The 24,859-nt window shown below is 45.0% G+C and overlaps 1 protein-coding gene across 4 annotated transcripts; it reads right to left on the bottom strand.

Annotated features, from left to right (window-relative positions):
• Positions 1-1,955: 1,955 nt before the first annotated feature.
• On the bottom strand, positions 1,956-24,813 carry IRS4 (insulin receptor substrate 4). Of its 4 annotated transcripts, XM_086756337.1 has the most exons (3): positions 21,157-24,813; positions 5,396-5,695; positions 1,956-4,378 (listed from the first exon to the last, which is right to left on the bottom strand). In XM_086756337.1, exons 1-2 carry the CDS (start codon positions 24,644-24,646, stop codon positions 5,544-5,546), a joined length of 3,642 nt encoding a protein of 1,213 aa, XP_086612463.1. In that variant the 5' UTR covers positions 24,647-24,813; the 3' UTR covers positions 1,956-4,378; positions 5,396-5,543. The 4 variants fall into 4 exon arrangements, 1 of the variants encoding a protein (XP_086612463.1); XR_015259697.1 differs by lacking the exons at positions 5,396-5,695; positions 21,157-24,813 and adding an exon at positions 13,855-13,989; XR_015259696.1 differs by lacking the exons at positions 5,396-5,695; positions 21,157-24,813 and adding an exon at positions 13,607-13,654.
• Positions 24,814-24,859: the final 46 nt, after the last annotated feature.

Raw genomic sequence — 24,859 nt, 5'->3', positions numbered from 1 at the left:
GCACAAGCTGGGAATTGTGGAAGAGACCAGCAGCGGGAGTAGGAACAGCATTTCACCTTTCAAGTGCAGGATCAGTACAAGTATTCATTTTTGAAAGCAAGGTTATTAACTCAACCATTTGCAGCAGACAGGTGACCGCTGCCTAAGAACAGCCTCAGCCAGCAGCGAGGTGGAGAGTAACTGGGTAGGAAAGCAGGGAAACAGCCGAGCCCGTGGGTGGAGCACAGGACGGGGGCCAGGGGGTACTGCAGTGCCCCCTGAGCAGTCAGTCCTGACACTCTGTCTCCTACAACCATCACATTTCCTTTCAAAGTTTCACATTAACTCAATAACTCACAAGAAAAACCAAAGAAACTACACTTGGTGTGCTTCTTTAACAAAACGGGTGAGAAGTTCTTACCTCTCAGATCCACACAGCAAGCTCAGTGCTCCTGCTCTCCCCAGACGTGCTGCTTCACAACCCTTCATGGAAAAATGAGGGGAGAAAATTCTATATTTGAGGGAACGCTATTGCTATAGCCAAAAGAGGCTGCAAGGATTAAGATTAAAAAAAAAAATGCAATACAAACCGTACCGTTACCAGGTAACTCCAAAAAGGTCCTTTGTCCCTGCTGGGAACCTCTCATTCCCAGTACCGTACTGCTGGGAGATGAAGGTCCATTAGAGCTCATCCATGTGTTTGCAAAGCCTTTTCACATCTACTCTATGCCTGTCCTCAGATTCAACCAGTAAGCCTGACTTGCCTTCTGGTTTTAGTTGAGGGCTTTCACCACGCTTCAGCAGTGAGAGAGTTCTGTCAATGATTCACCCAAAGGGGTTTGTTAAAAAAAATGAGTGCAAAACTATGCCCTCCACCCCGCAAAAACAACCCCTCTAGCAGTTTGCCCGCTTGGGATCCAGGGAGACGCTCAGTCAAAGGTCCGAGGCAGCCATTAGGAGGGTGTTGCAACAGTCCCGACAGCGTTTGGACAATTTTCACTGTTTGTTTACTGCTGGTAGGGCTGTTTCTGCCATGTGTGAGAAGCACTGTCGTCTTTTTCTTCCCAAGGCAGGCTACGTGGTACAGAATGAGGCCCCCAGCAATGGGCCTGGTGTATTTGGGGGAAACCCTATTCCTACAGCAACCCCGACTGTTCCAGGGAGTTGTTTTAAGGCACTGTTCTGAGCTACCGGCTAAGAATCAAATGGGTATTTTTTAAAGAAAGTTGTTAATCCAAGACATTTCACAGCCACCACCTGCATTTCAGGAGATCGCATACACTCACATCTATGGATGCAAACGCTTCCTAGATGCATTACTGACATGTCCTTCACATCAGTAAGGAATCTGAAACAGCACTACAGTTTGCTGAGATTTTCCAACTTCAGTTGTTTCTACAAGTGGGCGCATTACCTGCAATTATGAGGTATCCGTAAGGGGCCTGGTTTTACAGAACTGAGCCCTTATTTAGCACGTAGCAAACCGAAGTATTGCTACAAAACTGACAACAGCAAGCCATCCTTGTTCCCTCACACCCTGAACTCCAAAGACAGGAACCTATTTGACTCTACACTCCTAAAAATCCCTTCCAGGACTTTTTTTTAATCATGAAACTTCCACGCTCAGTCATGGACAAAGTTACGAACAAAAAATTGCCGCGCTCTCCTGCATTTAAAGCAGAAAAATAAAGTATCAGGCACCGGTAATTCCTTTCATTCAGAAACTCTGCTGTTCCCCAGCACTACAAATCGATGAGTAAGAAAACTTCTGGGTGTTACCTTTTACACTAAGTGGCAGAGACAGCTGTACAGGCTGGGAATCACTCCCCTGAAACACGCTAAAAGCTCCTCCAAACCTTCAGGGACACGGGGTGACAAAACCACTTTAGGAAGAAAGCAGCCGCAGCAGGAGGAAACGCACTTCTGACAGGAAAAAAGCCCAAAGTTCGTTTAGAAATGAAACGCAGACACGGAGCTACATGAACACGTATTTACTGCAAGTAGCTCTATGGAAAGCCAAGTCAGATAAATATAAACACTATACAGAGCTTCAAGCCAGTCTCCCAGAACCGCCAACGCGATGTGTTTTACAAAGAAAACAACAGAACAATATTTACAATGGAAGACAAAGCCAGATCAATCAGCTCAACTTTAAAACAGATCTGTGAAGCAGAAATAGCAAATATAATGAACAGTTTCAACCATATATGTTTTAGTTTGTACAGACAATAACTGTCCAATATCAAATTAAATTTACAGGACAAACATTGTTCTATCATTGGTATTTTTGTACTATACAGCAGCATAAACGGGTAGCTGGAAGGTAGCATATAGAGTGATATGTTTTACATCATCTGAAAATATTCTTCCAGCACAATACTGAATAAATTAGTTGCTGTAAACTAAGAGATTCAAAAAGATTGCATATTTATTATGCCGTACCTATTAGTATTTGTACCACTAAACTTGAGGTTACCCATTTACTTATTTATTCAGCATTTATTAAATCAGTGCTGTATATTGTACAATGGCAGCCTCAGGGATCTAATATGAAATAAGTATGTAATAAATTTCTGCAAAACAACCTTTTCCTTTCACATTAAATGTTTAGAACTAGCTCATCCAAATTTTGATTTCTTAGAAAAGATGTAAAGCTTTATAAAAAGCCGTCTACATATTGCATTATTAATTTACGAGACCAAACAGAAGCTGTATGGCAAGACAGTGTCGTGGTCTGTGAGAGTGGTCGGATTTTTAATTAGTGTGTGTTTAGCAGCAACAAGTAATTGTACCAACTTAAATTTCTCTTCCAGAATCAAAAACAAGTCTGTGCTTTTAAACCCTATAGCAACAGGTTTTCCTGTCGCCAGACACTGCGTAAACTGATTGGTACCATGTTTAAAAAAAAAAAATAAATCTTCATGTTTTAGTGACATGTACGTTTTAATACTACTCAAAAATAGATTTGGGTACACATCACTGAAAAACGCAAGCTGACAGCGCCTGATCTGTTAGACAGGCCGCAGGCGCGACGGGAAGGTTGTGGTCGGAGGCGAGGCAGCCCGACAGATGCGTTGTACAATATACAATGTGGAGGATTTCCAGCTGTGTGGTGCAGTACAGCACGAGGATTTGCGTACCACTTCCAAACCCTTCAGCAATCGTCAGTGCCTTTTATCTTACATCGCATGTACCCACGACTAGTGTCACGCTCTTTAAGTTCATAGCGGTGTTAAAAACCTAAATTCATTTCAAGCCAAAAAAAAATAATTCAGTACAAGAGTGAAGCACTTAAGTTGTAGAAAAATCAGGGCTTAATTTAAAAATGTCAAATAGTCATTGTTCACATTTCTGTAAGCGGGATAAAGACAACTGATGAGCCAACATTTTACTTTTTTTTTTCCCCCATTACGCCAGGAAAAAAAAAAAAAAAAAAAAAAAAAACACAAAAATAGTCCCAAATTAAAAATGGGGCTTCGGTTGAAAGTAAGATCAATTAGGGTGGTTCCCCTTTAAAACGCTACAGCTGACAAACATGATGCAGAAGTCACAAATGCTGGATACGACCCTGCAGTTCTCCGTTTGAATGCATGAACAAAAACCTCATTTTACACAATTCGTATCTATCAACAAGTATCTTGAGGGTAAGAACAAAAACAATCTACAAGACAACCAGCCCATTAATCCTACTTTGTACACACCAAAATTCTGAGGAAAAAAAAAAAAATTCAGTTTAAGCTCTGACAGACATTTGATTTAAAATATTCTAGCCTATGATCAAGAAATACCTCTTGTACCATAAAAGCAAAACCTTAAGGAAAAAAAAAAGGCAGAAGAGGTCTCTCCTTCTCAGACCTGGTCCGTCCCACAGGTTCACCCCTCAAGCCAACGTGGACCTCTCCCTCCTTCCGCGCAGCCACCCAAAAAAAATCCTGAACTGCCAAAATATTTCTAAACAGTACAAGTTTTAAGCTAACCACTTGTTAATGTACCAGAGAAGCAAAACCCATGTTAAGCAGACAATCAGAAACCAGCTTTGACTTCTCAGAATATAAATTAAAAAAAAAAATTAACGGGAGAGGCAGGAGGAAGAAAGGGGCGTACCGGGATCTCCTGTCAGCATCCACACTGCCTCCCAAATAGGTATGACATGAAAGACCAAATTCCATCACCAAAGCACAGCTATGAAAAAAACCTCAATTCAAATTAATTCAACTGTAGAGAGCTGATGTCTATGAAAAAATTAATTAAAAGGGACGTGTGTCTATGTCCGTGCTGGTGGAAATGAAAGTAGCCGGCTGGAGCTGAGCTTTGCTTCCAAAAGCACCACACAGTTTCTGGAGTTACCAGCAGAAAAGTCTTCTCTTCCAACAATGGTTTCCATGGCAATGCAGTCAGTCTAGAAAGGAGGGAAGGGGAAGAGGAAAAAAAAAAAGAAAAAAAAAAGTAAGTGACATTTTAAATGCAAGTTATATTGGAAAAAGTGATTCTAGTGAGGAGAATACACAGAGCTCATCCACTGCAGGAGCGACCGCTGCCGAACACAGAACACTGGTCCCTCAGGGGGACCGGACACTACCAGATGGTCCCACACTCACAAATCCTGAGCCATCGGGAAGCACCACAAAGTCGGAAGCGAGCGCCGAAGAGCCGCTGCAGCCACAGAGCTGACACGTGCACGCCGGCCACGAGCTCGGGCAGCCACCAGCATCCAAGTTTACGGCTCCTCATCACCTATTTCACTATCGATATTTCGTTTGATGAGATCTCCATCCTCTCACCACGGCGGGCGACGGCACGGCAGAGGCTGTTGCGCGGCACGCGGCGCAGGATGAGCGCAGCCAGCTCTGCTCACCCAGGGGTAACTCAGGTTGTGGCGACCGCTCCCATCCACAGCAGCTACAGAACTGCAACGTGAACGCTCCCTGCAACTCCGGCTCCAAACCAGGAGCGGCAAGTCATGGCAGCTGTGCGCCCTGTCCTCAGTCTTCCAGGAAAAAGCCTAATGTAGTTATAACAAGAAATATCTCAGAGTATAGTTTTCCCTTTTTCAAGAAAGTCTCGCCAGAAGGCACCACACAGTGGTGTGCACGCAGCTACGGCAGACAGCAACCTTCGCTGCTGTCAGCAAAAACCAGTGGCTTCAAACTCACTGGAAAAGGCAAAATACAAAAAAAGTTTGGTAAAATTAGGGGAAAAAATATAATCTTGTATTACAGGAAGATACAGTGACAAGGCAGAAATAGAAATAAGAGAGAAGATGACCTCGAAGCAGAACGCCAGCTCTACAATCACCTGTGCAGATGCCAAGGCGAGAGTGACTCTAAAGGTCCTGAGACAGGAAAAACTGAGGAAGGAGATGTGAACATTTTCTGCGGCAGCATGAACACAAACTGAGGAATGTGCAAAATGTCACCTTCCAGGTCACTCCAAAACCCCTCGCACTCCCAACAGAGCCACTGTGAACACGCATGTTCGGTCTGGAGGGGCAGCGTCAGCGGAACCGTTGGGTTACATGCTCTCCCAATCCTGACAGACCATCCTCTTTCAACATTTTTGTCTTCTCAGCCAAGGCTGAGGGCACTGTCCGCTGCCAGTCGGGTGGCTTGGGACACCTTCTCGTCAAGGTTTGAGGTACATCTCTGGGGGACATGCGCTGAGAACTGCAGTACGGGGAATACTTCACTATGAAGCACGGAGCCGGCAGCATGGCCCGCTGGAATGAAAGGGTTTTCGGAGCTTAATCCTGCCCGTGCTCTTCTATGAAGTCACAAGGACATCAGTTAAATCTCACTGCTAAGAAAGCACAGAGCTTCACTGCCTCCACCACGGGAACCGGCTGAGGAAAACGTGACCGCCTAACGAACAGGCAAGCATTATGCAGAGTAACACAAACCTGTATGTTTACTTACATAACTAATCACGAAGCACGCACGCACACAAACCCCACCCTCAGTTGAAGAAGTCCTGATTTCCGTCAAGCTAAAAATACCATCCCTTCAGAAGAAAAAGAAAGAAAAAATGGCCAAAGCTCAGCTGCCCTGCCCCTACCTCTGCCACCGGGACAGCCCCGGCGCTCGGCAAGGGCTGCCCGCCGCTCCAGAGACGGAGGAGCGGCGCAGAGTACTGAGGGGTCCCTCCACTTCAGGGAAAACTCTGTCATCCCTACACAACCCACACCAAGGTCTGGGCTGCCGAGTTTCATTTTTCAAATACGTAGTGATTGCAAAAATACAGTAACTTGGTTTTCCACAATTCAAGGCAGAGTTAGCCAAAATACACCCGCAACGCAAGAGTCCGTTTGTAAGATTTCACAGACATCATAAGATCACTGCAGAAAGCTATTGCTTGCTACACACAGAGCGTGATGCAGTTAGCGAGGGCTTTGTTTTCACAAGAGCTGAGCAAAGCTATTATTTTTGAAATAGTTTTCCTCTTTAGAAGAATATCATTTTGTTGTAGGACCGAAGGATGAAAATGTGCACCACAGCCTGCAGTGAATCACACCTCAACCATGCATGCAAGTCAAACTTAAAACAGTTATAGCTTCTTTATTAAAGGAATATTCAGTAAAAATTAACATTTACCAGCATCCCTCCCACCCCTTCCTTGCTGTGGACCTGTACGCTTACATAAAAGGAACTTCAAAAACTGCCTCTGCTTTTGTCAGGGCATTTTTCCTCCACGCCTAAGACACAAGGCACACCTGAAAGCTGTTTGACAAGTTATTCTAATCTCTCCAAGCACATCCCCAAAACATTTTGGAGAGCAAAGGCCCAGTAGTGTCAATCTGAGAACCCCTTGTGTCAGAACTCAGCGTTTACACCTAGAACTTTCTGAAAACTTTCAGAAACTTTTAAGCTACTTGAAGGGGGAAAGGAAAAGACCTGCTGAACTCAGAACTGTGATTCTTCGAACAAGCCTGGCATCACTGGGAAGGCAGCAAGATAACCAGTTCTAGAGCAAGCTCACCAGGTAATTGTAATCGCAGCCCAGACTAACACAGTAATTTGTAAGAAACCAGCAGAAAGTATCCTCAAGTAAGCTTCACGACAGCTTATGGATTCCAAATAGAGGTTTATACCAGCGTACGGGCAAGCTGAGGACCTCCCTGCAGCGTCCTCCCTTCCCAAAACTCTGTGCTTTTTAAACAAAACCTCATTAACTTGTCCCCCCTTCTCCCTGTGATTATAAACTACGCCTCAGCGTGTTTCCTCTTAGTTTTTAAGCTAAAATAGAATTGTGGGAGCTGTAAATAAACACAAGGGAGTTTCACATAAACATTACCTACAAGCTGATAATAGTTTCATAAACCCTGAGTCTTTCAGGCCTGGAGTTATTGGTTGTCACCACTTCTCTAATCCCCTTGTTAAAGCTGAAAATTTCAATATCGCAGTTGGAGCAGTACAGCTGGCTGATGCCCTGAGCCATCAGCTCTTCTCTAAAAAAGAGCAACAGGCATTTTTATATATATATACATACACAGATATCATTTTAATATATATATAAATAAATATATATATGTGCGCATGTGAATACATGTATCAGTATCGGATAGAAAAGGCAAAAAGAAACTTGTGAAACTTGACCACAAAAAAAAAAATCCCTCTGAAATCTAAGATGAGACTTAGGTCTGGCAAGATCCCCCTCACAAGGTGGCTGCAGTCTCCACCATTTGAGAGGGTGGCACACACCACAGCCAGAACAGCCCATGGGTCACCCACCACCAACCTCCAAGCATCAAAGAAATCCCGCGTCACGATCAGCGGAGCCTGCGTCCAGGGGTGAGCGGGGTCTCCAGGGACAGCTTCCACAGTCACAGCCACAATCCCTGATACTGATTCCTGAACCATGAAGCGGCCGGAGCTCCAGCTGATGTAGCTTCCCCCGGCACATCCTCCATCCGCACCACGCGCCTCACCTCGTCCCCCATCGCAGGGCTCCGGCTGCCTGCAGGGAGCGAGCAGAACCTCTGCGTCGGCAGAGCGCTGATGTTTAGAGAGGCACCTCCGCCCCGCTGTGCGAAAGCGCCGCACGTGCACGTACACTGCAAGAGGAGCTGTTAGTCAAAGATGGGGAAAATGGGTTTAGTGCAAGCAAGAACAAGGCCGGTGTCTGTTGTGCTGCCGATACCCGGAGCTGATCTGTGGATTTCCACCTCTGCGGTTCCTCACCAGACAGCGCCTAGGAAGCGACGTGGGTTTATTTAGCAAGGTTGCAAGAGTGCTCACGCGCTAAGCTCCATGGTGGCTCTTCTCTCCCACACCCGATCTTCCTCCACCATTTGACCAGCCAGGGGGTGAAGGCAAACTAATGGAGGACATGAAGTGCTCCAAGAAAACAACACAGCTCTGTGAAGCTGGAAGGTCCTATTTCAGTCCTCATAATGTAAGATTCAGCAGCCAACAATCTTCTACGTTAACAGTACAAATATGAGAACTGCTGATCAACAATAAAAACCAGACTAGCACTGCATTACAGACACCATACAAACGTGTTTGACTCAGCACTGATTGAGCAGTACAGGAAGCTGGCAGAGAAATGGATGAAACAACTCTTCTAAAAGGAAAACAGACTAGGAGACATGAACTAGCTGGGAAGTCCCTTGGAGTCCTACAAAACAGCAGTGCCACCAAATAAAACTCAGTGGCCGGATCAGACTTGATGAGTTCGAAGATAACTTTCACTCGCAGTGTAAACACACTGCTGTTCCTGGACTGTCACAAGCTCTTCCAAGAAAATCTGCTCAGTCTACCAAAAAAAAAAAAAAACCAAACAAAAACACCAAACTAATAACTGATCATTACAACAAAACAAGCAGCAAAAACCTGAACTCAAAAAAAACCCTGCACTTTTGAAGCAGCCTAGAAACACGCTATTCTACATAGTTTTCACAGCACCCTACCCTGGGCTTCTCTGTTTATTCAAACCTCAGCTCCGTTAACAGATCCTACACAAAAAGCTTCAGCCTTTATTCCAAATGGAGCTCTACTGCTTCGGAATATTGAGAACACCAGAAATTCAACTTCCTATGAACGTTTCATATGGAAAACAAGTCCAGAAAGCATTCAAACATTGTCACAGATCACCTCTCAAAATACATAAGCAAAGTTTAGAAAATTAAAACAACGTTCTCCTCATTACACAATTGTATTTAAATTAATCAGTTTAAGATGGGATCAGACTATAAAACAACACACAGCTGTCCAAATCTTTCTGAGGAACAATCAGAGGAAAAGGATCGCAAGGGCAGAAGAGAAACGAAGTGGGCAGATATTTAAAACGGGATGGCACTATGCCATGGCTCAAAAATGTTTCGTTTAAAATTAAGGAACACACTGGGAAAGCACTCTGCAAGTTTTTTATGCAAAAAACAATCTATAGTTTCATAAAAATTAGGGACAGAGGATTAGATTAGTTTTAATTCATGAGATCGCAAACCCAGGGTGTTCCATTTGAAAATGTATCAGATGAGAATCTATCCAATTTACACTCCAGTTCCCGCCCCTGAGGTATGGCCACCCAAGCCAGGCTGCTTTGAAACAAACCAAGAGGTTTTCAGAACACAGCAGGCATACCCTAATTCTCCCAAATAAATCCATCCTAAACAGTATCTGTTTTTACAGGAAAGGCTTTCATTGACATAACTCTGCAACTGATTCCTAAAAGGATAAAACCTTTTGCTTACAGAAGATATTAATTTAAGATAATTAAATGATTAAAATCTCCATGTCAAAGACTAAGACAGCTTAATGCTTTCTGGAGAGCACTACTGAGGTTCTCCGCTTCCTGAACTTCAGGTTAGGGGGAAATGGGAATTAATCTGACTTACGTAGATCAAAAGCAGCCGAACAGCCCCAGATTTCCTTGTGCACAATATTCCTGTTGTTTGGGAAAGCACCAAATCCCAGCACAACCTCAGGACACAACGCGTGCCTCCAAAGGCATTTTGTTCACAGCACCGGGACGGGGCAGGGGCACGGCAGGGTATTACACTTCAAGCCTTCCGCGCGGCATGAGGTCAGGGGGAGGGAGGCAATCTGCCCAAATACATTCTTCACAAATTAGTGAGAATTATTTTTTGCCCCAAATCTTACTAAATACATAGTTACTCTCCTCTGTCATTGTCCTATTTCTTCGAGTTCTTATTTTAATGGCATAGCTGTAGACCTTGCTAGAGGCAAGCGGTGTTATTTGAGAAAAGCAAAATTCCTTCTTAATTTGCACGCGCAGACACCAAGTCTACAAACACAAATCAGAAAAAGTGACCCATTTACGGAGGCCGTCGCACAGGCAGTTACTGTACCTGGGTAACGCAAACAAGGCCCTGACACAGAAAGATCCTCATTTGGGAAATGGGTTCAACTACGTGCTTACCATTAAACACATATTTCATGTACTTTCTTCATTCAACAACAAACTAATGATGTTTGCGTTGAGCTAATGAATATATTGGGTACCTATAATTTTTAGTGACCTTCCCACAAGCAAAAAAAAATTTTAAAAAGGCAAGATTTGGGTTTTTTTTTTTTTTAAAAAATCTGTTACATGACCCACTTTTCATCAGACAAACTATTTAAACACAGCGACTGGTAACAACAGACCCCAGTAAATTAGATTCCTCCTCAAGTCGCATTTCCAAAATTTAGAAGATAGTTACTCTCACAAATAACCTTTATCCACAGTTGTTCACTCAAAACGTGGTTCCGCTATTCTTAGTGCTTGGCAACTACATGAGCTAAAAAACCTCTCCCATGCTTTAAGATCATTTTTATTCCCTTCGCAGAAATGCCTTATCTTTTGCAACAGCGCCTTCTTTTTCTGTTTCAATAAACAGTAGTGGTGTTTCTAGGAAGGCCTTATGCACGCTCCCTAATTTAATCTCTTTTACTGATACTATTCCTAGAACTGGGAAACTTGCTGGCAGTTTTGGCAGGACCCTACCACCAACTCAAACTGCACCAGACAGCTTGAGAAGTTGTTGGGGGGTGTTTGGTTTTTTGGCTGGTTGTTTTGTTGTTCCCTTTTTTTTAAGCTAAGCTTCTATTACAATATAGCAAGACAGTATCAAAAATTAAGCTATCTCCACTTAAAAACACATAGAAGTTTGAAATTTCAAATTTTCATGTTGCAGAAGAATGAAAAAAGTTTGCTTTTTCAAAAGCACTGTCATGACAAGCGTGTAAGATACTATGACTAACCTCTGAAACAGCAGAAAACATAGGTAAATTTTAGTGGGGGGAAAAAAAAAAAAAAAAATCAATCTTGTTTGTGTGGCTGCTGACAATACCACCTGCTACAGCTCGCTCTGCTCTCGTGACAAAGGTTGGGAGCCCTGAAGTGCCAAGAGGGAAGGATATATTTCCTGCTTGTGCTCTTGCCGCAAACTGGACATTAAAAACTGTAAGGAAACAAACAGGAAAGAAAACAGCCACGTCAAGTAACAGCGCCAAACAGCACGCACAGGTCTGGTTCCCTCCTTCAGAAAGGATTTGGAATAACTGGAGAAGTGTCTAGAATAGTGCAGAAGAACTTAGGAAAGGTGTGAAACAGCTTCCCAGTGAGGAACAGACAGGTAACAGGGACCCTTCAGCCTGCAGAGAAGTATTAGGATGTATCGGGAAATTAAAAAAAAAAAAAAAAATTAAAAATTGTATCGCAGGTCCCTGCTGTGTGCAGGACGGGAAGCCACTGACAGCACACTGGCTAAGTGCATGGCAGAGGAGGATACAGCATCCACACAATCCTAAGTGGCATGGAGAGAAGAGATAGGGTTCGTTATCTCTTCCAATACACAAACCAGGGGCTGCCCAGCAAAGCCAGAACGGAGCAGGGTTCAAAACAGCCCGAGAGGGGTCTGCAGGCAGCGCGCGCTGACTCTGATCGCAGGCTGCTGCGGGCAGGAGTTTGCACAGGATCAAAGAGAGACTGGAAAAGTACTTGGATTAAAGATCCATAAAGGATTATAAAACAGACAAACTACATCAGGCTCAGGAAATCCCCCAAGCTGAAAAAGAAAAGAAAAAAAAAAAAACCACACACACACAGAGCCTGGGTGTATGTTTGTGGGGAAGTATCATACACGCCTGCCCTGCTCTTCCTCTCCTGGGTGGTGTCGGCTTGCAGGCACAGGTCTCTGGTTTGAGTGAGCAAAACTATTCTCACAAATACAACTAAGAGAAAGGACAGTGTCACTCATGACTAATGAAAGAGCTCCCCACCCTTCAAATCACCTTTCCTGGTATTTCCTTTCTACGGAAAGTCTTCCCTTTCTACAGAAAGTTTCACATGTTCTAATTCATCCCTTTGCTCCTCCCAAGGACTTCAGCCATGGATGCTGGAAAGCATTCAGCACCACCTTTTTTCTTTCACCTCTATCACCATAAATGACTGTCAAAGGCAAAAAGCTGCTACATGGCCACATACCCACGAAGCTACACCCTCCTCAGCCATACCTTTTGCCCATGCATGCTTGCACAAAAAAAGAAAAAAATTATCTTTGCTATCAGCCACTATCTGCTACCACACACAGCAGCGGAACACATTTTTCTCTACATTTTCTAATGATTACATTCTTGAGTTTGTGTTAACGTTAAGATACCCAAAACTGTGGCTCATGCAGGGGACGAAGAAGGGTTCAGATTGCATGGCACGTGTGAAGCAAGGTCTCAAACTGCAGCACACGGGCAAGAGCCAAGGATAGGGCCTTCAGCTTCCAGGAGCAGCCCAGGAGCTCAGCATCAAACTGTGCCTACACACAGACAGGTTTTAATCAGCAGCACGCAACTCCAGTTCAGTGTTTACCTTGTGGAACACGTCAACATCAGTATTTCAATCGCTTATAACCTCAACAGTGGATCAAGCCTCACTGCTGCCGCCACTTCCAGACGCGCCCGCAACCACTACAGTGTCTGTTCAACCTGACCTCCCGACACAGACATAAAATAACTTTCTCCTCTCAAAGCTATCGCTTTGCACTCCAGCTTCCGCCGGCTGCTCTCAAAGCACCGCAGCAGTGATGAGCGGGTGCCATCCAGACCTCCCTTAGAGCTGGACTCTAAGTGCTCCAACACTTCAGATAGTCACTTTTAGGATTTGTATCTCCTGAACCACACTGCTGACTCCTCTCCAATGCTGGAAGACTGCCTGAATCTCAAGAGGTGCCACCTAAAAAGCCCCTGCAAAACCAAGGAGGAACCAGCAGTAGTGCTAAGGCAGCCCCGTCACCCTAGCTGCTTCTGGAGCAAAGTCTCACAGAGAACAGAGGACGCAGCTCCATGCGACATTAACAGCCTAGGGATGCTGCACGTGGTGATCCTGTGCTCCGGTACACACTCCTGCAGACCTGCTTGCGCCAAATCTATCAGTCACATGGCTGCAGGAGGACTAACTTACAGAGAGGAAGAGGAAAAAAAAAAAATCATTACATTCCACATCTAAACGGGAGAAGTAAACACTGGGACATGCTCCTAACTCGGAGATACATGTTGGCCCACATTCCTCTTACCGAGATTAATATCCTGGCCAGTGTTCTGACATTTACCTCATCCTTTTCAAGTCATTTAAACCATTACAACCATTGTATTTATAGCTCGCTACCTTCCACCGCTCCCTGCCATGTGCATACCTTTCCAAGCACCTCCACCAGCTTCCTCTCCGCAACGGCTCTCAGGCAGCCTTTTATCTCTCTGCGAGGCTGCCTCTTATCTTCACTCTGCCAATGGCAGCAGCCTTGATCTTTATCTTACTCTCCACCCCAGCACATTAAGTTTCATCCATCTCTTCAGTTTCATCTTTTAAACTGTAAGCTCCTCAGGACAGGGACCAACACATTTACATCTGCAGCACCGCACAGGGGACCTCCGTCCTGCCTACCTGTTCAGGTTCTGCAAGTAGAGGTGACGTCTGGGGCTACAAGCTTTCATTAACAGACTCACTGTCGCAATATTGGCTGAATGACCTCAAGATCAAAGCTGTTCATTTTTTCAATTCATTTCTAACCGATTTCCTGTTCACCACAATCTGCAATTTAAAAACATCTTGTTCTAAAAACAAACAAACTCACCTTACTCAAAAAAAAACACCACAGGATTAAATATAGATGGCAAATAGCTCCCAAAGCGTCTCACATAACAAAAAGCAAATATTCTGGAAGTCTGAACTCAAAGGATGTTACTACTGAAAACTCAACAGCTTATAAATTTTTCTAACAGACTAACTTAAAATATGAAAAAATTCCCTACAGCAAACAGTATCTTTTTGGCCCCCTAACCCATATTAATTTAGACTTAAGAAACTTCATTGGTTTAGATTTACAGAACTTAAAAGCCTGTCCCTTCATCTGTGCTGATGGAAGTTCTGCCTGCACCCAACTTGTGACAACGTCCTCAGAAACCCTACCTGCGAACAGGCTCCGACTGCTTCGATCAGGAAAGCAAAGGAGCCCAGACTCAAGAAGCCTTTCTCTACCACTCGCTGGTTTGTCTGGGCCATTTCAGCTCAATAAGGTGCCACAGCAGTCACAGAAATGCCAGCTTAAACAGGGGTTTCATACAAGGAAGGTATCGCGTGGCTCACAGTAATATTTCTTCTTGGTCTAGTACGCAATAGGTTCTCATTTACCTAATTATGTGTCTGCTTCACTGCCATTAAGAACTCCTGGTAGCTTAAAAGTTCTGTGTGAAAAGCACCACCAGCTCCCCACCAAAAGAAAAAAAAAAAAAATTAAAAAAAATTCAAGCTCAGGCTATCCAGCATCAAAAAAAGTTATACTGCAAGTTCAGCTGTTCAGCAAGAGCCATAGACAATAAAGCAAGCAGGCTGGGCACGAGTACGGGAACAGAATGGCACTATTCCCTGTGGAAGGAGGATATCATTCATCAGTGCCTCAAATTTAGAAGCAAATTTTACTAGGTTTCTTGTGCAGCTTTTAGTATTATTTCCCATGATTTTCAGAAAAAGAAAAGAAAACAAAACAACAAACATTCTGATATCCTCAGTCATTCCACAAAATCCTGTTCTACTGAAAGGGAAAACTTTCTCCAAGTAGGTATTTATGAGCCTTTCATGCCCTAGCAAAAAGGAAACACTATTCTTACCTATTTTATGCCCTAAATAATAATTCAATTTGATATTTAAGTTCATAGTATACATACGCTATATAGTGAACACAAGCACTATTCACCTTTTAGTAGTAATTTAAAAGTTCTCAATTTTCTTGAGTCACATTGAATTGTATCATCAGCCTGGAATTACAGCCAAACCTTCACTGCATTAATTTCAGCATAAGCCACCTCTTTCAAAAACCCTGTCTTCTCAGAAGATTAAAAAAGATTAGACCTTACCCTTAACTCTCAAACCACTGGCACACCGCACCCGTGTAAACACACGCACAAGCAGTGTGAATTGTCAGCATCTGACCATAGAGCTCAATTATCAGAAAAACACTGGTTTGAAATAAGCAACCTTTGCCCCTTAGGATACAGCTGAGGACTTCGCCAGGGCAGAGGATTCTTGCTAACAGTCTGCTACACTGCTGCTTTTGGGGTACTGCCACACCGGGAGCAAAATCTCCGCAAATCCGGACACTGCAGTGCTCGAGATCATTCAGGTAAGATATTCAGCAACACTTTTGAGTCAGGCTAATTTACCTTCGTCTTCCCCCTGCCCTCAAGTGTGTCACAAATCCCTATTGATCAAGGTTCTCAACTAAATCGTAACAGTCCCTAAGCTGAGGGACCTTTACGGCGATGCGGGGCTCGATTAAAACCCGAACACACTTTTCCCTCTTCCCCTAGCCGTCGCCTTAACCTGTAACACAACAGCGCGGCTTCATCACCGGACTGTTGTTCATATGCAAAAGCTACACGCGGAAAAAAAAAAAAGTCAACCAGCAAATTTGCAGGGTGGGCCACAGGACAGCTCTCTTGCCAAGTCATTACGTACCATTTGAGGATGAGTCATAAGATAATGCTACATTTCTGGGACAAAACAGCAGCAATAATACCTCCCCAGGCTCCAGAAAGCTTGGCTCTTTCTCACCTGCCTTTCAGTTTTATCACTCCGTTTTCCTTTGAGTTGGAGAATGCCACACTTGATCACGACAGTACTTAAAATAAAATTGTAGAGTGCGTTTCCTGCTTCAGATCAGAAAAACAAGCTTGTTAATGCCGTCAGCATACTGGACACCATTCAGCGTGGTTTTGGGAGCACCACAGACCCACAAACAGAGCACACAAACATACACCAGGGTACAACACGGCACTATAAGCTCCTTTTAGTACCATCCAAAACCTCAAGGTCTAAACCCTCCCCCCAGCAATCAATATGAAGAAAGCTTATTAAAGATCCTTTCATTAAAAAAACGAGCGTATGCAGAGAAAAAAAAAACAAACCTGAACTCTCCTTACTGCTAGCAGGCCACTGGATGCACAAAACCTCCCTAAGAAATACCAGGTGACAAAGCACCCAGTAATCCTGAGCTGGAACCGCTCAGCCGCTGGAAGGGCTGAGCGAGCGCGGCACACCTTCTGCTGCTCCCACCTGCCACGGGGAACCGGGGGGCCCTGGACAGCAGGGGAAAATGGGAAGTTTCACAGAGGAAACTAAAAGGGTAATAATAAATAAATAAATAAAGTCTGGAAAGCTGATTTCCAAAAGTATTTCAACACTGACTACAAGTAAGCGTTCTCTCTCAGCGGCAGGGGAACATTCTTGTCTCGGATTTTCTCACTCAAGCACAAGTAAAATCCAACTGATTCTTGGTCAAATATGTCATAATTAGCTTACTCCCACAGCAAAAATCTGTTCTGCCTTCAGCAGCTCATATACTACTTGAGAAAGTTACCCTGGGTATTTTTAAGCATAGCTGTAAGTCACTCAAGGCTGTTAAAGTGGCATCTGTTACAGTACGATTAAAATGGTTTGGCTTTTGTTGGTTTTTTTTTTTTTTTTTTTTTTTTTATGAATTACTATCGCAGCATTACTTCAAAGATGTAGAATACACAGCAGCTTTCAGACGTGCTTCACTAGGGCTCTTCAAGTTATTTTTAAATGTGTCCGTGTCTCAAGTATTCTGCCAATACAGAAGAGCCTCAGTTTGCTTCAAACTTCTAAAAACCACTAGTCTTAACCCAAAAGGGGCAGTTATTTGCCTGGTATCCCATGAACTGTAATTTACTATATTAGTAATAGCTAAAGCTTCCAGCCTCTGAGTTTCTCAACGTGTATATTGTTTGTGATATGCTTCAAGATTTTGCGTTTGAAACACACAGGTTACCATAAAGGAGCTGGACAATTGGGAACACAAGTTTTGCTTCACAGCTGTACTTGTTTTCCTTCCCCTCAGCTCCCCAAAGCGTACACAACGCTCGCCCAGCCTGGCACAGGAGGAGATTAAAAAGGTGAGGGACACTTAAATTATAATCCCGCACTTTGGAGAACTTCTGAAATAAGATCTTAGCACAGTGTTACAGTATCAGGTAGAGGTGAGATTAAAGGGTGGGTGTAAACTAGGTGGGTTGATATTCAGCTGAACATTACATTCACTGAACAGTCTGGTTTTGGAGTCCAGGGTATTTTGGTTTTGGAGTCCAGGGTATCTCTGCAAGTTTAGTATTTCTAATTAAGTCTGAAGAAACTTGTATTATCCAGGACCCATTATGCTGTTTATTACCGCCCCGTTCTCATTACCCTCCCCACTTTCTACAAGGTCCAACAACAAGGTATACATTAGCTAAGCCCTGTTTGAAGTAGCTTTAGTGTTCTGTACTCCTAGCACAAAATTTCATGACTCAGATCCATGTAATCAAAACTGCAAACCGCTGGCTTCAATGTTGTGTAACAATTCCGTGATGAAACTGTTTTGCTAATGACCTCCTTAAACTTCAAGCATTAAAAATCAGAACCTTATATTCTTTTTATCATCATTATCAACATAAAACCTGAGCTCAATTTGCCTAAATCTAAAATAAAAGCTTAATAACAAGCCAGGCCTATTTACCATTTCAAGTTAGAGCCCTCCCCCTCCTCCATCCCTGTCATGAATGGAGAAGGGAAAAAGAAAAAAAAGAAAAAAAAAAAAAAGAAAGTTTGATTCACATCAGTGAACCTGAACCAGAAGTCGTTTGGGAATTACAATGAGGGGGCAGTGATGCATTGGAAATCACTCCACCACCCTCAGCCACAGGAGAACGCAGCTGAGTCACAGAACACAATATTCCATTTAGGCAAACAAAAACAAAACAAAAAGGCAAACAACCTGAGGCTGGGAAGTGTTTTCCTTCCAGTAAAACTGCAGTCTGGGGAGAAGAGAGAAAGTTCTCTACCTGCTAGAATTTAATAAGTACAGGCTAGCTCCTTCCTAGGAAGCAAAGGGTAAACGCATCTGCTAAATATTTTCCTTAGGAATGGATTTAACCACAGAGCATTTTTCAGGCAAAGAGACTGAAAGAGTGGGATGCAGAAGGAAAGAAAAGACAGCGCTCAGTTCTGCTAGAAGTCTCCAAAAGTATTAAAAATATCAATTACACACAGGCATACTACACCTCTTCAGGATACAAGAGGTTTAAGAGTGAAGCTTTATTTTCACTATCCAAAATGGAATGTGTTTTTCTGGATTATAGAAAAACTTTTAAAATATTTTAATAAAAGCTTTATTGCAGTAGAAGCTGATAAGCTGTTTAAGGAATACAGGCTTCTAAAATTATGCTGGCTGCAGCTCAGAGACACGAGTCAGTATGTGAATGAAAACTGATATCTTTATAATGAAGATTTTTAAGTAATGACTAAGAAACAGATATGCACCACCAATTTACAACACTCTATTCAAGTTTGGCAGGCTACTTTAAGTTTGGACTATTCCAAAATCTGTTCACCCCTCGGTGAGCCACCTACAAGTGAACAGTGTCCACACCCCACCTGCCCTCCTACTGTACACCAGAAATATTTTATGCTCTCTTTATACTGCTAGGCCTTGTTTTGGAGCAGTGTTTTATAACTTTGTTTTCTTTTTAGGACTAGAAAGAAACCACCAGCCTAAGCTCTTACTATTCTCATGCTTAATTTCCTGCCAATCCCCATGTTTTTATGCACAGAGTCTCTTTCACTTCATTTTAATGCATGTTTCATTTCCAGAAAACTTCAATTCACAGCAAAAAACCAGCAGCTGTTAAGTCCTGCCCCTCCACGACTTGTAATAAACAAGGGAAAAACCCCAAGCACAGGGCTGTAGATATTTTGGTGTAGCAAGAGTAAGCAAAATGTTTAACATAAATACAATTTCTAAAATATTTTTCAAGAGATAATGTGTTTAAAATTTAATATTTACGGTACAGCTGAAAGGAAATAACCTTCCCCCCCCCCCCCCCCCATTTTGCAAGCAGCTTTACTTTATAACACAGGTTTTAGTCATAGAGGGGAAGAAGATCAAGTAGGAATTCTGCTGTCTTTGGGGGTGCTTTTTTAAGAAGAAAAACAAAAACAACAACAAACAGAAATCAGCTACAGCAATCAGGGTGCCTTCGACTTAGCAGACAATTTGAAGTGCTGAAAGACTGACTTTGGAAAAAAAAAAAAAAGCACTTCTTGGACTGGCAACTTTCAACATCTAAATTTGATTCCAACCAACAAAACAAAGCAGAGGAAAAAAAACCACTGAGGCAAACCACACATTTCTGAGCAGCCCCAAGCAGTGCTGCCAGACTTCAAATGGCATGCGAGCTGAGTCAGGCTTATACCTTCCACTATTAAAGGCTACACAATTTTAGGCTCCTGCAATACCTTCTGCCTTCAGACACTTAGTTTTAAAGTGAAACTAGAAAAAATACACCCTATCATTTCAGTGTTTAAGATTGTAGTTAAAAACGCAAAAGCCAGCAGCAGCCTGCCCCTTTACTGCTTTCTCTGTTGACAGAGAAGTAGACAAATATCAATGTCCAACAGCGATTAAATATTTCCTCTTAGTAGTCATCAATTATTGACTACACACACATTTGCAGAGAGAGGAAAACATCGTTTCCAACACATGCAGTTTTCCATCTGCGTAGGTGAATCACTGGAAGGAGTTCAGTGGGTCACTAACACCAAAATCAGGATTATACCGCCCAAGTCGCAGCGCAAACGCTGCTCCTCAGGCAGTGGACATGCATAATGCCACTAACAGCTAATTACTATTTTTGCCTCCTACCACGAGAGCAAAGAGCCTAACATAGGAACGGGAGCATCCCTCCTCTTCCCCGGATTCTTCCTTCCCACCCCCAACACCTCCAACTGCGTTACCTTAAGCTGGGTCAAACCACTGCTCACTTACAAGCTAGCAGCCTTCTCTCTGAAGTTTCGGGTGAGGAAGACGCCGCTCAGAGCCTGCTCTTCCTCTGCTACAGGCCTTCCTCACCTGCTACGCACAAGGTAGATCCCTCTGTACGCCAAGGGAAGGGCTGCAGCTCAGCTGAGCCCTTAGATGCTACTAGAAGGTGGGGAAGGTGGAGGGCATGGGCTTCAGGAACCCCCTACCACCCCAGTCAGCGGCTTCTCCAGAGGATACGGAGCAAAAACCTTCAAGGGAAAAAAAACTGAGCTCTGTTTATGTAAGATTCAACTAAATGCAGGCAGATTTGCACATGAAAAACCCTAAATCATGCATTTCACCTACATTTATTAAAAGAAACAGATCTAAGCCCCAAATTTTGATGTCTAAACCCAATTTAGCAAATTTCAGCTTTCCCTATCCATGACACAAGTTACAAAATATCAAGTTCACAAAAAAAAAAAAAAAAAAAAAAAAAAGGAAAAAAATGAAGAGTCATCTAGTTACAAGGGAAGAAGAGTAAAACAAAAGTGAAGGAAAAAAAAGAGCTACCATAACCTGAGGACAAGAATTCACAATACGAAATACTATTAATGTTTACACCAGCAAAAATCTTTTATAAAAAGCCAAGGCAAGTGGCAGTTTGGTAACACCTCTAACTGCCTAGAAGAGCCGGCCAAGGACCACGTCCCCTTTCATTGTTGTTCAGCGGTCAGGATGCTGCGCTACAAGGAGACTGGTTGTACTACAGTGATACAGAAGATTATGAAAACATTTACCCCACTTTGAAGACCACGTTTTGGTATTAAGTAGAGAACCTAATTCCTACAGTTTAGCAAGCACGAAAGGAAAACGCTTTTAAAGTTACAAACCTTTTCTCGCAGCGTTACACTTCAGACCGTCGGATCTGCTGAAATCTATGCTCACGTAAGCTCCACTGTCCAAACCCGAAGTACCATTTTGGAGATGGCAAGTCGGCGCTGTAGTACTTGCCTCACAGCTTATAGGATCATCGCGTAAATTCAGAGCGATGTAGTTTAAGCCATTCTGAAATCCAGTTGAGGTATCCCTGGACATTTTGCTTTCCTGACCATCAGAAATGTTTTCATCCTGTTTTAACCACACATTGTCAAATGAGGCAGAGCTGTGTCTTTTGCTACTATCAGTAAAGAAAGAGGAGGAGGTGGTCACAGTCCCGGCAGAAGAGAACGTTTCAGAACTGTGTCTCCTCCTGCCTTGAGGATCGGCTCGGATCACTTTCGGTCCCATAGGAGGTTCAGAGCTGGGAACAGAGAAGCTACTGCTACCAGCGTATCGATCAACAATGCACAGTCTATTAACGATGGAAGTCGGGCTCTCGATCTTCACCCCGTCGTCGGATTCGGTGGCAAATGGCCGAGGCGGCGTTGCTGCCATGTTGAACGTCATCTCCGTGTAGTCATCAGTCCTGTTACTTGCGGTGCTAACACAAGCAGTGCCAAATGAAAGCCTAGCGTAGTCAGGATTTGGTTGGTTTCTAGGAATACTGGAACTTGCATAAATTGAAATATCCGTTAGAGAGTTGGACAGTTCCTTTGCTGCTTTCGGTGACTGTACATCCAAGTCAACGCTCATGTAATCAGAGAGCGGGGACTGTCTGTGGTCACTGCTGGAGCCCAGAGACGACGGCGATCCTTCTGCAGATAAGGAATATGGCGTATTACTCGCCTTTTCATTAAAATCAATATTTATGTATTCACCGGGACTCGCTGGCTCAGGTGGAACTGTACGATCGTACATCCTCGGGATAGTATTACTCCCTCTCGTGCCTAGCGGGAGTCTTGTGGGCCGAGTAGCCCTGTTCTGCACAAGTCCTTCATCCGAACCTTTCGTCACTGGAGATTTAGAGATGCCATTAGCCAGAGTCTCGCTTTCCACCCCTTTTACATTTTCTGGTCCGCCATACAAGAGTTTTCCAGGTGAAGACATTGGAACATATTCACTATGGTCACCGTTTTGTCCCGATAATGCCTTAAAGCTTCGCGGCAGAGAAAAATACGAACTGAAACTTTTGGAAACAGAAGCGGTATGCATATAATTTGAATCAGCGGGGTGCTTTGGAGCCGAATTACCAGGTGACATATCCATGTACTCATTGTTTATGATTTTCTCATTACTTCCTTTAGAAATAAATCCAGTTAAAGGACTTCGTACAGGTGAAGAGCTAGCCTTTGGAAACATCATCATATATCCTCTGGAGTCAACCTGAGATGGTGACCACGAGTTGTTAATCTGTTTCGGAACAGACATGCTTTTAGGAGTCATTGGCAAATAATCGCTGTTGCTGGAGAGAGAAGATGCGACTCCCGGCATCATCGGCATGTACCCATCATCGCTGGCTTTACTCCTACTTTGGTTACATATGGAATCAAGGTTTGCATCATTGTACTCCAATTCATGGTTATCCTTCAGTTTTGGTGTTTCAGAGTAAAGCAGACGTCCATGATTTCCTGCAGAATCTTCATCTAAGGAGGCTGTAGTTTGTGTCATCTTCTGCTGCACGGCTACAGAAGTTGGTTTTGTTAGAGAGTAAGTTCTTTTCCTGAAACACTTTTCAGCCTCCATATAATCATCTCTTGAGCCATCATCTGCCTGCTGCTTACTCATGGACATGTACTCGCTCAGACAGTTCTCCTCTCTGATAGGCGGTGTGTTTCCCAGGGAATCCGGTGTATTACTCCGGACCCGAAAGTACCTGAAATCTCCAGGGCTGGAGCCATATTCATCAGAAGAGATAAATCCCCCATCGCTCGGGGAACCACAAACTGATGAACTAGAAGGCCTGGTCAACATGTCTGAAGCAGAGCCATGACCACTACTGGAAGAAACACTGATGGGACTTGTAGTGGAGGGAAAATGAGAAACAGGCAGCGAAGCAGACCTGGTGTGGTAAGATGAGCTGAAAGCGGCTCTCACATACCTTCCGCTCCCTTCTTGCCGGCCCAGATTCATCCTCGCAGTATTCAGGTGGATCAGACTCCCAGTCACTGACCTAAAAGGTCTAGTCATGGTTCCTTCTCCTTCGCTGGATGTTCTGAAGCGATAGGAGTTGCTGCTTTTGGTGGTAGGAGGAGTCCCTCCGGCAACGCTCTCAGTCCTAGATCTTCTCTGCAAGCCCGTCTGGCTGGGGGGCAGGTTGCCCAAGTGTCTCCTGGTGGTGATGAAGGAGATAGGATTGGTACCGCTACCACCACCAGAAGACTGGCTCTTGCTTCGGGGCCTGAACTCCGCGAAGGCCTTTAGAGCTTTCATGGTCTCCAGAAAAGTCTCGTGCATATTCTGGGCAACCACCGAATCATCCACTTGCATCCAGAGTTCTCCGGGTCCAATGGAGGCGGATCTGCCCACTTCGATGAAGAAGAAGTTCTCCGAGTGGCCGCAGCGGCGAATGTTCATTAGCTGCAAGTGGACAGAGGGGACCTCTGAGTTCAGCTTGACGAGGTGGATGGCCTTGCTGGAGAGGCACAACCTATACACTCCAGTGAGGTTTTTTGTTTGTCCCAACCCTTTGGGCTTAACGTTGACCTGCCACACCTCCTTGAAGACGGTGCCAGGCCTCAGGGCGGCCCCGTAGTGCTCATCATCCTCGTCCACTTGCTGATCAGCATGGTCCTCCTGCTCCAGGAAACCCCTCTTGCTCTGGCTCATGAGCTCGCTGATCGCCTGGTACCAGGCCTCCTGCTCGGCTTCGTTCTCGGCCAGCATGGCGAAGTACTCGTCCTTGGTGTACAAGGCGATTATGTGCTTGTGCTTGGCGTCTGCCCGCCGGCTGACGGTGAAGCACTGGTAGAGGGGGATGACCCGCTTGGGCGGGGGGCAGCAGATGGAGGCCCCCGCCGACCTCAGGCTGCTCTTGAACTTCTTCTCGGTGTCGTAGTACTCCAGCCGGGCGGGGGCCAGGTGGCTCTCGGCCCTCAGGACAAAGTAGCGCTTGTGCCCGTGCTTCTGCTTCCGCAGGTACCCGCATTTCACCACGTCCTCGCCGGCGGCGGCGGGCGGGGGGACGCCGCGGCCCGCCGGGGGGGGCTGCCCGCCTCGGCCCACGGCGGGAGCGGCCCGGCCCGCCGCGGGGGCGGCCTCCGGGGCCGGGCAGAGCGAGGCGCTGGGCGAGCGCCGCAGGAGCAGCAGCAGGTGGTGGGGCTGAGGGGACGGGCAGCGGCCGCCCTCGCCCGTCGCCGCCACCACCGGTTCCCCTTCGCCCGCCGCCGCGTCGGGCTCCTGCTGAGGCACGGCTCCGCCTCCCGTGTGGCGGGCGACCGGCTCCTCCTCGCCGCCCCCGGCCGCCGCGCCGCCGCCGCCCGGGCCATTCATCCCACTCGCCATCTTAGGGGCCAGGCAGGGTCCGGAGCGCCGGTGGAAGGGGTCCGGGGCGGGCAGCGGGAATCCGCCCTCACCGGGGAAGAGCCCTCCGCGGTGGGCCGCGCATGGGGAGCGGGCGGTGCCTGCCCTGCGCGCCCACCCGCCGCCGCCGTCCCCCCCGTCCGCGCCCTCCCGCCGGCCGCGCCGCGTCCGGCTACTCGCACTCACGCAGGCGGC

Source organism: Chlamydotis macqueenii, chromosome 11, assembly GCF_036417535.1.
Source record: "Chlamydotis macqueenii isolate bChlMac1 chromosome 11, bChlMac1.mat, whole genome shotgun sequence".
In the NCBI taxonomy this organism is placed as follows: Eukaryota; Metazoa; Chordata; class Aves; order Otidiformes; family Otididae; genus Chlamydotis; species Chlamydotis macqueenii.
Note: the sequence above shows the minus strand (reverse complement) of the source record. Positions and strands in the feature narration are given on the sequence as shown.

Excerpts from the sequence above, each read along its gene's own strand:
- IRS4 (XM_086756337.1), bottom strand. The coding sequence starts at position 24,646 with ATGGCGAGTGGGATGAATGGCCCGGGCGGCGGCGGCGCGGCGGCCGGG. Across the intron at positions 5,696-21,156 it reads GTGTAACGCTGCGAGAAAAG|CGGGCCATGCTGCCGGCTCC; the intron begins GTTTGTAACTTT and ends CTTTCATTCCAG.